General features: G+C 34.3%; 1 protein-coding gene across 1 annotated transcript; it reads left to right on the forward strand.

Annotated features, from left to right (window-relative positions):
• The first annotated feature begins 437 nt into the window (after positions 1–437).
• Positions 438–10,012, forward strand: LOC132564551 (cadherin-related tumor suppressor-like). Its single transcript, XM_060229208.1, has 10 exons — positions 438–492; positions 2,188–2,490; positions 4,055–4,351; positions 4,724–5,041; positions 5,677–5,841; positions 6,020–6,163; positions 7,411–7,602; positions 8,299–8,486; positions 8,728–8,947; positions 9,489–10,012. Exons 1-10 carry the CDS (start codon positions 438–440, stop codon positions 10,010–10,012), a joined length of 2,406 nt encoding a protein of 801 aa, XP_060085191.1.
• Positions 10,013–14,822: the final 4,810 nt, after the last annotated feature.

The following is a 14,822-nucleotide window of genomic DNA, read 5'->3' on the forward strand; positions in this document are numbered from 1 at the left end:
AGTATATCATTAATATGTAACAAACGTTGGACTGATTCCAGATTCATGTAAGGCTTATTTTTTCTTCTTATCGTACCCAGAAATAGCTTCTTATAGTTTATTTATATGAAATATGTAAACGTACACATCATATAATTTGCATTGCATTCAGATGAAAACAGGTTGGTATTTACCCAATGAATTAATTTCCTTTCATGTGACTTCAATGACCATTTTCAATACAATTTCGACTGGAAATGAAAGAAAACAGTTCATGTACTATGGTGACAAACAGTTTTATTAAGAAGAAATCGGTATGACGATGTCATCTTTTTACCACATCGATCAGTATAAATTGTTTGATTTTCTCGTGGGACGATCGTAAATAATTATTTTTAAAACTATTATATTAAAACAGGAGACATAGAGACAAAAGGAATTTCTTAATGATAGTGAGGATGTTGTGGTTTAATGATGATGATGATGATGATGATGATGATGATGCATGGGAAAGTGTGTTGCACATGTCAGTATCTGTAAAAATTATGAAACTTTTCAAAAATAAAAGAAATACAAAAAAAAGAATGTTTAATATCTTAGCAATATAGAAATGAAGATATTTGTATGCATGATGGTATACTGGTGACTGAAGCTGTACCGAGCACTAAGAGGTCGTTTGCAGACATGATTCATACATTATCATCTCAATATAATCTCTTATATAACATTGTTATATACATAGACAAAACTTATAAGCACATGCTTTCTATTCCATGACACAAAGGATACTTCAAAACTTACAATAGATAATCAAGTTGAAAAAATAGACAATATCATCTGATTGTTTTGTGAAAGGCTACTGTCAAGTTAACACAATCTTTACAGTAGAGCTAAATAATGAAGGAAACTGCTTCATACAACTGTTTCGTCCCTCTAGGTCTCGGCAAAATGACTCTGGGGCCTTACTTGTTTAACCTAGGAAGAGAATAAACATTGTATCATAGACGTATTTTAAAAGTTTATATGTGCTAAAGCATAGATTAACAAACCTGTGGTTATTATCAGTTATTGTAGTTTAAACAATCTCTTACGGGTACGATTTACCACGCTAGTGAATATTCATTGAATGATATTTTTTTGGTTTTTTTCAGGTTTTTTTTTCTTTGTTACTTACACTATGATTATTAAACATATAGTCAATGATCCGCCTTACGCAGTCTTTGAGCTCGTGATATATGATAAAATTTATCACGTATGTGACCATTGTGTTTTTCTATCCTTATTTCTATCATGAAGTTAAATCGCTTTATATGACACTTTTGTAAAACGTTTGCTTATGAACTACAATTTTTGGCGTGGACGTTCCCGCCGCCGGTCGGTTGATAGCATTGACAATTCAAATATTTTCTCTATACTTTGTTAAATATCTTGCGAAGCAGTTTAAGTGTATAATATAGAATTCAGCAAAAGTTTGTATGATTTTTTATCACTGCAAATCACACATTTGAATTAATTACGTGAGTTTGGACTGGATTTTTTATATTCCTTTATGCTAAGAACCCGACAATATCAATCTGCTTTTGTTTCTTCGAGATCAATTACTCTTATGTAAAAATGCCAGAACTTATATACATATTCTCTATCAAAGCTGAATGTCTCACAAGAGTTAAATCTCAAACATTGTTAAATACTTCATCGGAGATTTTGTTTCTCCTCCAAATTTTCAATTGCAGTTGCTTTGCAGTCTTGAGCTTGTAAATTCCAATAAAAATTAACTTTTTTTTTTAATTATCCAAACAACCTTCCATAACTTTATAATGAAAACTTGTTTTGTAAAATAGATATTACATCGAAAAATGATACATGTTACTTATAAAAACTTTAAATGGCTATTTTCCATACATGAGATGTTGACTCCTCTGACAGAAAAGAATTGTTTTTCTAATAAATTGCCTTTTTAATTGTTAACCTTCAATATAAAGCCACATGAAGAAGTTATATCTTAGACTGACCACGTGAGTTTCATATATCTTCACAATTAATAATATATTAACTTCAAAATTGTTCACATATTACAATAGTCATCCATACTTTGTGTGATGTTTATCTTAACGAAATTACATAGTATTGTAATCCAGAAATTCCAAAACATAAATCAATGTTATTTGGCAGTATATTAATGCTTAGATTTAAATGTTTATTTTCCAGTATACAACGTCTACCTGTCCACAAACCCAGGCTTCGAGTATGATACAGTCTCTGTGTATACCCTGACTATAGTATGCACTGATCAGAATGGCAACGCAGCAACAGACAGCATCACTGTGAATATATTACCTAACACGCCCCCTACTATTTCCGGTCTACCGACTTCCATTACCATCAACGAAGGTACTACTACAACTACTTTGGCTCACAATATAACTGTGACTGATGCCGATCCCTTCACGTGCATCATCGGAACTACGACACCTGCATCTGCACCTTTCAGCATTCTGTATGGTACCTATGGTAAGTAAATTGAGTATAATAATGCAAGTGAATAAGGTCATGTAACAAGTTGGTTTCATCATTGAATTTTGAGAGGTCCCATAGGACAGAGTCCGGTATGAGGTCCCATAGGACATGGCACTTCCGGTATAGTTTTTAATTCTTAAAATTTAAAATCAATAAAATCCAATTGGAACAAAATCCTGGAAAGCATTTATAATATCCATGTGAAATGTATAGAAATGTACCGGAACATTCTATGAATTGCTTTGACGTGTAAATATTTAACAACATGTCTGCTGTCACTTTAACTTCTTTTACATTGGGTATTCACTACATTATATAATGTGTATTTGTGCTGTTTGTCTGTATCAGGGTATATTTTTGTCTGGGATGTTAACACTATTTATTTTTCGCATGGTATATATATATATATAGTTTTATTGTATGTTCTATTTATGGTATATATATCATTCTGTGTGTTGCCACTACACAGCAACAATGGTCTACTCTGTATATTGATAATGATGAACGATTTACCTGTATGTTTGCTTGCCTCCCTATTGATTCATCCACATCGTGTTTACTGTTTACTGAACCATTTTAAACCACTATACATTACTATGTATATCGGCTGAAAATTAAAATGTTCAGTAAATATCGCATAGCTTTCATACCATAACAATAATGACTGTAAAGAATTATGAAACAAATTTCCAAAAAAAGAAATTTGTCTATCAATGTCAATTTTAATAAAAACAGCTTTCGTTGTATTGGGTATTGTATTTCTTTGTATTTCTTTTTGACCGATTTATGTATTTTTAATGTACACAACAGGTTGTTGCAGCTGTATATCATTTTTATTGTATGTTGATGACACTTTTTCTATTCTATTATTAAGGTATATTAATGCAGCTACATGTGTTTCGAGCCTTATCTGATACTGCTTTATCATTTGTAGTACATTATATCAAACCAAAACATATTGGTAGCATTATGTTGCAATTAATCGATCATTCGTTTTATGAATCCTTGTCACGTATATATAACTGAACTAATTGATATACTCTAATAGAACTAGTGTCATGGTTAAATACAAAACTATGCGATTAGATTTATGGCATTCTCCCATGCAATACATATGAATGTCCCAAATATTCTCAGGTGGTGACAATTCAATTGATTTCCGTGGTCGATCAAACAGTTGTTTGTTATTCTAGTGCAAGGAAGACATGCTTTATCCAAGTGGTAAAATTGACGTTTTACGTTTTACGAATTGTAGAATCACTGGTCAAAAGCATTCATCCCGATATCATAATGGCAGTTTAATTTTCATTTATTGCAACAAGTCAGATACGAACACCTACCCACCCCATTCCCAAATACTGAATTTTAATACTAGTTCAACACTAGTGGTTTTCAGGGTTGTCAACTTCAAACAGGATCTGATCTTGGCTCTGTTTGATATTAATATCCTGTTTTCAAACGTTGACAGGTCGGTCTTTGTAAAGAAAACATGTAAACTTTTATCTTCTTGAAGAGTTTATGATGATGATGATGTTACTTTTAACTTGCATTTTTACAGTATACCTTGATGCCAATGCAGGACTTGACCAGGCTACCACACCACAATATACCATCCCTATAGTGTGTTCAGATAATTATGGCTCCTCTACAGAAACACTCACTGTCAATGTATCTCCTAACGCCGACCCTGTTATCACTGGACTTCCGGTCACGGTAACTGTTGACGAGACCGAGACTACTGGTCGAGATTTGCATACGTTAGTTGTGTCTGACCCCGAAGGAGACGCCATCACGTGCAGTGTGACGTCGTCACCATCCGGTCCGTTCTCAATTTTGCAGAATGTAACTATATCGGGTATGTTGACAATATCCATACCGACTTTCACTTTATTATCGATGTTGATTAATTTCAATGTTTTTTTTTTAATGGAAGGAGTGCTGGGGTGTGTGTGTGGGGGGGGGGAGGGGTCGGGTTCTCGATATTTTGGTTATTCGTTATATCCTTATTTGTTTTATTTGTACCTAGTAAACAGAGATCGGATACGGTATACCGACACAGTTTCACACCATGTTATGTTTTACCACCATACGCGAATTCATGTTAATTTTGCCCTAGGCAGATATCAAAAGGTTCTGTAAAAGTAAGTGTAATTCGCCTGCATGTTAATTAGTGAAAATGACGAAAAATCTTATCATGGTTACCACTCTATATATTATTATTTCGCAGAGTATATACTACGGTTAGACGACAATGCCGACCAACAGCTAAACACTGCAGTAGCAACGCAACATGTGTTAACTATAACATGTTCTGACAGTAGTGGCGGCACCACTTCCGGAACTGTATATGCCGACGTAACCGGAAACACAGCTCCAGCCATCACCGGATTACCAGATATTTACTCCGTCTCGGAGAATCAAAATACTGAGATCAATATATGGGCCCTTGCTGTAACGGACGCAGAGTTGAACACTTTTGTGTGTAGTATATCTGTTGCTCCCAGTGGTTCACAATTCGACATCAGGAAAAATAGCACAACAGGAGGTAAGTTTAACGTAACGTGTACTGTAAATGTACTTCCTTTGAAGGTTTCGCATATTGCAAAGAAAATTTCCATTGCTTCAAAATCAAATCCTCATCGTTTCCTTCACTTTTCCCTTCAGTGTTTGTAGTCTCTTCTCTATTTTGAATACAATATTGAAATTATTAAATACTCAAAAAAACACTCCCTCCATCTTTAAATTTGGCATATTTCTAGTTTAGATTTTCCTAAAATACTTCCAAAGCTTCCCCTCACTTTCTGTCTCTTGTATCACCGAAGATTCCCAGAAGGAGGAAACAGCAACGTAATGCAGTTTCATATACTAGTTGGCTCTTTTATATCGAGTTCTAAATTTGTATGCGATAAGGTGTTTTTGTGTACATTTGTTTAATGTACCAAGCGGCTTTTAAAAAAAAAATAGACTTTATTCGCAATGTTTTCCGCTTTATCGTGACGTCACAATGCATTTGAAGGTCATTCCATGTTTCGTCTGTTTACATAATTGTATTTACACCAAGGTATGAGATAGCTATTTTTGTCAATATAAATTGAAACCTTAATGATAGTTTCAAGACAGTGTCTTAAAGTCACAACAGGTATTGCACTATGTAAATCATGAATCACTTTGTTTTTACAGCATACAATCTCTACATCCTCTCCAACCCCGGATTCAACTATCAATCGGTACAGTCGTATAATGTGACTTTCACCTGTGTCGACTCCCCACAAGGGGCCTCCGGATCAGCTGTTCTTGTTGTTGATGTCATAGAAAATCGTCCACCGCAGTTTACCAATATCCCAGGTAACGGACAAAAGTAGAAATATATTTGAAAGAGTGGAATACATGTACTAGAAGTATACTAGTAAATTGAAGCGTGCATTATGACAAATAGAGAAGGAATATTCCAAACCATTAAACATCTGAGGGTAACATTCCTTAAACAGTAAAACGGACATAAAAAAAAAACATCTTTATACAGGGGCGGTTTCACCTGATCCGGATGCACAGAACACAGCAGCATCAACAAGTCTTTTCACCGTTACCGCCACGGACGCAGATCAAGATCAGGTCTACTTCAGCATGGAGGCCGATCCGACCACAGACAGTTTTTCTATTAACACAGGTAACGATGATGTAGTACACACAAATTCTAGATCAGTGGTTTAAGTTGTTTATATTAGAATATTTAGAATGGATGCGAGTGTCTGAAATTACTTAAGAAGAACCATTGTCAAAATAATTATTATACATAAACGTCTGTTACCTAAAGCTCCATTTCTTCGCTTGAGGCTCCAGTGTAAGGCAAAGATGGGGAACCCTATTCGATGAAATTTGTATATGATATGCTTTGCTTGTCGTTCGACTTTAAATTTGTTGACAGTAAGGTGTTGGTAACCAGTTATCAAGTGTCATATAAACGGATGAATCAACGTTTCGTATGGTCAGATGATGGTTCTTTACTGTGATGGCTATCGAAAGCTATACAAAAGACAAGTAATTGAATATCATCACCATTCACTACTAATTCATAATTAGATACATTATAGCTAAATAATGAACTTAACTACATCATACAGCTTCAAGGATGTTACAACATAAAGCTGTTTCGTCCTTTTACGACTCGTCAATGGTGTTACATCACACAGCTGTTTCGTCCTTCTAGGACACATCCTAGTATTCGATAGCTCCAACATTCCAATGCAATGCTTTGACATTATGCTAAAATAAAAGAGTTATTGATCGACACAATATATATATATATATGTTTCTTTCTCGGTTTAGCCACTGGAGAAATTACGACAACCAGAGACCTGAGCTCCGAGTTAACCAGTGTATACGTTCTAAATGTGACCGCTACCGACAACAAGCTGTCTACATCTGCCCTACTCAGTCTTACTCTTACAAGTCTGTAACCTGTTTATACAAAGATTCTCGTATTGTCTTTAAAGCTGTGAAATTGGATTAAAATCATAAAATAAATGATAATTTCATTCCACTAAGCATTCATAAAACTGTAACTTCTCGTTATATTTCCAATCCCGATTGACAGTTTTACACACTGTCGGTTTTAACTAAGTAAATGTTTTGATTGGCAATAAGAAAAATTACCGGAAATAAATAAAATTTATTGTAGGTAAAATCATGATAATATGATTATGATATAGAGAGTATCAATTATAGTATAATGTTACAGCTTTACGACACATTTAGCTTTTGTTGTTGTTGTATAACAAATGTTGGAGTAATTATACAGGAAAAAGTTGATATCCGACCATCAATTCTTAGGAAACGATGCTTCAATCTTTTACATTAGATTTCTGAAATATCTTACTAATTAGTCATGTGTTAAAAGTGTGTATTTTTTTCTAGACCTCAACACGGCACCAACTATCACAAACCTGGTCCTCAACTCTGTGACGTCTGTTTCGTTTTTGGAAACCACCTCCTCACGCACTGTCATTTACACCCTTAATATAAACGACCCAGACAGCGGACAGACACAATATGTGACATTTGATACTACACCAGCTGCCTCGGCTGGCTTTTTTAACCTCACAAACAGTAAGTGTAATGACACTAGTCAGTTTTAATGACGTCGTTATGATATTGTAGTATTAAAATGTTGTATGTAGTAACTGTAAACACTATTTTAACAGTATTATGTCTATAATGATTCATATACTGAATACAGTATATTTAGTAAATTGTTCGTAGGCATGAGTTATACAAGTATTACTAATATTAACAATATTACTATATTTGTGTATTTCATGATCAGCAATATTTGGTACTATGTCAACAAAAATGTACAAAAAGACACACAAGAGAATAGCACCTTTTAATAATTCAGAGTTAGATAAAGTAGAGCCAAACAATGAATTATACTGCATCCTACAGGTGTTTCGTTCTTCTAGGACAAGTTAGTGAGTCCACTGAAGGACCTGAACGTAATTATATATATAGAAAATACGAATTTACTCTTTCTATTTATACATATACAAACGACCTCCAAAAATGTTGATTTTAAAGGTATTAGAAAAACAGCAAAAAGTCATCTCAGGCGAATAATTTCTGATTCTACGAGTTTATGAATATAATTAGTGTTTTAATATTCCCATGGTATCCAAATTGGAATAAAGGTCTGTTAATATTTCTGATTTTAAAAAGCTTAAACGTTCTACATGTATATATTTTAAATGGCGGAGTAATACAATATATTGAAATAGAGTTATTCTATACATCTGATATCTACTTCAGACGTGGTGTCATTAAGTACATCCAAGCGATTTAACTATGAAGATCAGACCGAATACACTCTTGATTTCTATGTAACGGACAGTATACATACGACGGGTCCATATTATCTACGGATAACAATCCTGGAGGTTGGCGAACGCTGTTCTTTCGACAAGACACTTTATGAAGCCTCTGTTTACGAAGGAGGGGTAAGAATATTTGATTTAGAAATATTGTCAGTGATGAAATCAAACATCAATATTATCCATTTGATTGATAATAAAATAAAGCATTGCCAAATAAGGAAGGACATATTATATTGCTTTTCATTTATCGTGCTAGTAGCCTGTAAGGTGGAAATCTACGCATATGCATATACATATATGCATGATTTAATTCATTGTTAATCTCGCTGATTAAATGCATCAATGTCCGCCTTATGAATTTCAGATAGGGTCCGGCACAATAGATCTTGGATTTCTAATTACTGATCCGGATGATCCAGATTCGCATACCTACAGCATCAGAAGCGGAACAGACGCACACTTGTTTGCCATTGGCTCCGCTACAGGTATCATAACGTTTGCCGTAAATTATGATTACGATACCGGTAGTCATCCACAGAACGCTTCGATTGTCATTGAATGTGTCGATACATTCGCTCTGACAGGTAAGTCATTTTAAGGTTTAACTGAATACCTTCACCAGTGTATATTTTTTTCGTTACATGTGTTGTTTTCAAAACATCATATATTTGATCTGAAGGGATTAGTCACTCTGCATATTAATTCCGAAAACAGCATTTGGTTTAATGGAAGTATGGGTAAAATTGTTTGAAATATTAATGTTAAGAATGAAATAGAAAAAATGGAATAGTCTTTTTTTCTATATCTGTAATACTGCGAGCTGAAATTGAAAAATAAAGTACTTTGAATGATCATATTTATATTAAAAAGTAACCATGTGATTTAGAAAAGACAAAACGATGAGTGGTGTTTTTTAAATGAATAATTCAGACCGGAAAATAAATATGTGGAATCATCTGGGCATTCGAATAGCACCAATAAAACAGCACATGATTGAACATAGATTTTGAAAAGAATTAATTTATCGGTTTAAGCGGAGTGTAACACTTGTTTCAAAGCAAACATCAAAAGAAAAAAATGGTGTTATATAAATATTATCAACAATATTGTAACTATATATTTCAGGCTCAGCCACTGTATCTATATATGTCAATGACATCAATGATAATGCTCCTGATTTCGCCTATGGAGGGCTTGTGGTGGAGGCAAACCAAAACCACAGGCCTGGGGATCTCATTCAAACTATAAGCGCGACTGATCTAGACTCCGGCAACAATGCTGAAATAGAATACACAGGGACATCCTCCACTGGCGAATCCTATTACAGAATCGCCAAAAACGGCCAGATCTTACTACTTACAGATCTGACATTCGACTATGGTACCACACATCGCTTTTACGTGACAGCCGTTGACCATGGAAGCCCACAACGAACTGGAACTACGTATGTTGATATTGTATACAGATATGTGACAACGACTACGCCAACCACTACAACCACAACTTTGGCGCCAACTGACTTTTGGACGGCTGAAAACATTGCACTCATCGCGTCCTTGGCAACGCTGGCGCTGCTTGGACTTCTTGTTTTGCTGTTTATGTTACTGAGAAATGCAGGATGCTGTTCGGGATTGAAATGTCCAACGTGAGTTTGTTTTTTTTTCTTTGTTTTTTTGGTTTTTTTTTTTTGATATGTCACATTAAAATAATCAGTTGTTAAAGCTAATTATGATAACCGATATTTGCTTAAGAAATAATATACAACATTTCTGTTCCATGATGGGATTTCTTATTTGTGGAAGATTTTGGTAATAGTTAGCGTTTTAAATTGAGTGCAAGCTATGTTGCACACGGATTAGTGTAGAATAAAAGAGTTTTGTTATGCAAAATATGTTTGTAAGACGTCACTGTGAAATGGGGTTTATCACAGAATTTCACAGCTATAGATTTTCATAAAACGCTGATAGGTAAGGGGATCAAACATTGTAATTTCATCACACATATGTTATACATCCAGTCATTTGATATCGGTGTTACTGAAATTTACTCACGTTTATATTGATTGCCATACAACAGTTGAAATTGAACCATGTCTGTTCATCAAACTGCTTTAGCCTGAGCTTGTGTGAAAATAAGTGAAAGAAGTGCTTTATTCCTTGCCATTCCATTTAATACAACGGGTGATTAATTTGCTGTGACTTACAGAAACACTGTTAAACCTAAGCATTGAATTTGATACTGTTAACGGATAAACCATTAGGTATTAGCACTCTCTGGTATCCGACATGATAGTTCTGTTGCATAGTTCACCTGCTGTGTATCCTCGGAACTGTCCTGTGTTCAATCAGAAGTATGTGTGGTTGAAAACTATTGATTTGTACATATATGAGCTCATAATACATTTACTTTTCCGGAACACCTGGTATCATTCTTCTTTAACTTTTTCTGAAGTCTCCATGTAAATCTTTCTTTTGTTCATATCTTGACATAGTTTGATGGAATTTGAGTTTGGATTATGATTATGATGCCATGTTAGTATTTTCTTGATGTTTTTGACAGTGGATTTTTTAAAATTTATTTACAGAAACTGCAAACAGATGTGTAAATGTCCAAAAAAATCACCTAACAGAGTTGTTGTGACGTAAGTAATCAATAGATTTCGCTCCCGTAAGACACAAAAAGTGTGTATGATTAAATCATTTTGTTTATGCCTATTCATATGAATGATTTGATCGAAATTTCACTTCGTTGTAACCAGACAATGGTTATCTAAGTAGTATTAATGGCATGGCAAAAACAAATTCGTAGAAAGTAAAACAGATAACGAACATTCTTGCTCTTCAGCTCTGATATTTCTTTCGTTAGTTCAACGTAAGAGTGAAAGAAATCTTATTGCGATATAACAGTGTAATCTGTTAAGTTAGAACTTTATCTTTTTTTCTCTGCAATAGCATTTTTTTATCCGTTGACTATCATATTGGTATGTATGTGAAACGGATTGACACAAACGTTGAAGAAAAATGCTCCCTCCGGTTTAATCAAAACATTTCTTTGTTGCATAAAAAATGATGATATTTACTTTCAGACCGAAAAATCCGAAATCTTCAGAATGGAAACTTTGGGATAACAGTAAGTTTATTCGTTCTAGTTTTTCATATCAATTTTTCGTTTTTATTCATGATACGAAATCTGTTATACCGTATCGTACCTTTATCCGTATACATAAGACTTATTTTGTCAAGAAACACATCCCGTCATAAAAAATGTTATGTTATAATGGGAAGAAGGTAGAATATTTCAGTGTGTTGGTAAATGTGTTATGACATTTATTGGAGGTAAAGTTTGCAGGATGCTTATCCGCTATTTGTACTGGGCCACATATCCTGGAATAACGTTAGAGATACTAAGCCCACGTCACATTATCCCATACGATAGCGATTTAGAAAATAAATGAACCGCTTTTTAAAATATCTCGTCTTTGGAACTTTTGATTGAAGTGATTGAAATTCTAGTCTTTTTGATACCACATCGACTGGAAAGCGCCCCATACAACATTTTGCATAATCATATTTGTAAGCTACAAAATGTATTGGCGTTCAACTGAACTCAGGAAATGTCAATAGTAATGATTACGTTGTTTACTCTATCAAAATCACCCTTTACTTTATATTTTCTTTTGTGTTCATGTCCTACAATTCAAACATATTTGATAAATCTGAACCTTCATGTCATTCGCTGTCTAGACATCCTTTCATGTCACGTGGATGGGGATCTATGGGGATTTTATCTGACACTGACAGTCCATGAATTATCTACAAATTAAATTTATTTTCAGAAACATAGCCTTTAATTAAAAATGAAAATGAAACATAAAATGTAAGAATAAATGTCATTTCTTAGGGATATATGAAAATAAGCGTACCTGTTAGCGGTTGCCAAGAAAAAGTTGTTCAAATGAACACATAAAAAGCAATAGAATACTGCCAAATTTGGAACTTGGGGCCTACAACTCTTTTATAGAGTTCGTACTGTTCTTTTTATGAAACGAAGGCAAAGTTAATAATTGTAAGTAAATCATTTCATTCTTAAGATATTGATAGCATTTGATTGTGTCAAAGCTACACGAAAAAAACAACAAAAAGGAGAATATAGTATTTAACTCTACTGACCTATTTATCGGAATGAAAGGTGTAGTTTTCAATGATAATTCGCAATACAAAGTCCTCTAGGTCTCGTTACACACCAAACAAACCATTGATTAAATCAGACTGCATACAACGAGGCGTACGTGATTAAACATTTTGCTTTGAAATACTTTCTTGTATAAAACTTAATACTTATTTCAGCTTGCATACTTATAATTATATAACGCAGAGTGCATACAGACCTATTGTATATCTGAACATGTATAATGGTTATATGTTCTTCTGAAGATAAGTAATAACAGGTGTTAAGTACATTTATTCAAGTATTCAAATCTGAACTTTAATATCATTATATCAACTACAAACATTGGTTCACTGTTACCGTATGATAGATTGATTAAAATAGAGCTCTAATTTGGATTTTTTTTTCTTTGTGTACCTTTCTTACCCCTGACTGTCATGTGATTTAAGTAATGACTATCCAAATAAGAGTATTGTTTCAAAATAACGATATTGGCACTTCGAAGAGGCAGGTATATAGCTTTTTTGTTTAAATCTTTGTAGTGGTCTTGGTCTGTAAACTGGATTCAAATTTCTAATCTGGCATTGATGTGGTTTTTCTAAAAACATATATACAAATAAGACTACACAAAATCTTGATAAAGCTGTTTAATGTGAAAAAGAACTGTTGAGATACATTGAGAAATTGTGCATATTTAAAAGGAGAAAAAACATTATTTGGCCACTACGGTAACCGTGACAGAAAACGAACACAAACATCTCAATGACCACGACAGAAAACCAACACAAAGCATCTCAATAACCTCGAAAGAAAACCAACACAAAACCTCACAATCACCACGACAGAAAACCAACACAAACATCTCAATAACCTCGAAAGAAAACCAACACAAAACCTCACAATCACCACGACAGAAAACCAACACAAAACCTCACAATCACCACGACAGAAAACCAACACAAAACCTCACAATAACCACGACAGAATACCAACACAAAACCTCACAATAACCACGACAGAAAACCAACACAAAACCTCACAATCACCACGACAGAAAACCAACACAAAACCTCACAATAACCACGACAGAAAACCAACACAAAACCTCACAATAACCACGACAGAAAACCAACACAAAACCCACAATCACCACGACAGAAAACCAACACAAAACCTCACAATAACCACGACAGAAAACCAACACAAAACCTAACAATAACCACGACAGAAAACCAACACAAAACCTAACAATCACCACGACAGAAAACCAACACAAAACCTCACAATAACCACGACAGAAAACCAACACAAAACCTCACAATAACCACGACTGTAAATCAAACACAAAACCTCACAATAACCACGACAGTAAACCAACACAAAACCTCACAATAACCACGACAGTAAACCAACACAAAACCTCACAATAACCACGACAGAAAACCAACACAAAACCTCACAATAACCACGACTGTAAATCAAACACAAAACCTCACAATAACCACGACAGTAAACCAACACAAAACCTCACAATAACCACGACAGTAAACCAACACAAAACCTCACAATAACCACGACAGAACACCAACACAAAACCTCACAATAACCACAACAGAAAACCAACACAAAACCTCTCAATAGCCACGACAGAAAACCAACACAAATCATTCACATTGATATCTAAAGAGAATGTATTGCTTTTTACTTTTGTGTATAGTTTATTTCGTTGTATTTAGTTACGAATGGGAAAAATAAATACAATTTTCTTTTTATAGATGAACTAAATATACAGCGGAAACCATTTGTTACCAACGTTACAGAGACAGCTATACCACAAACCATGAAAATGTAGATGAAACTGCTTTAAATCTAGGACAAAAACATGGATACCTGTTTACACCCACTATCTCATCTGAATATATGTTTAACGGAAAGCCCAGAATAGATACCAAGTGTGTTACCTATTCCGATCTTAATTAATTGAAAATGTGATACTGGTGTTCAAAAACACAAGCCATGGAATTGCATACCATTTCGACAGATAAAAATGATATCACTACGATGAAACATGGATAGTCTAGAGTGCAGTCAAATGAAATGCACACTCACTGAACAGCAAGGTTTCATTTCTCCGAAATGTAACTAAATTGCCTGTCACACAAATCACGGAGATCTGCGATGAACTGAAAAGTCAATCCACTCTGAAAGCAATGAAGACAGGGATGTTTAAAACTCGGACCAAAGAGACAGGGCGAACAGCGAGACAGATCGACTTTTACTACATTCAAACAT

The sequence above is a fragment of the Ylistrum balloti genome, unplaced genomic scaffold (assembly GCF_031769215.1).
Source record: "Ylistrum balloti isolate Yb309-2 unplaced genomic scaffold, AGI_CSIRO_Ybal_v1 Utg369680, whole genome shotgun sequence".
In the NCBI taxonomy this organism is placed as follows: domain Eukaryota; kingdom Metazoa; phylum Mollusca; class Bivalvia; order Pectinida; family Pectinidae; genus Ylistrum; species Ylistrum balloti.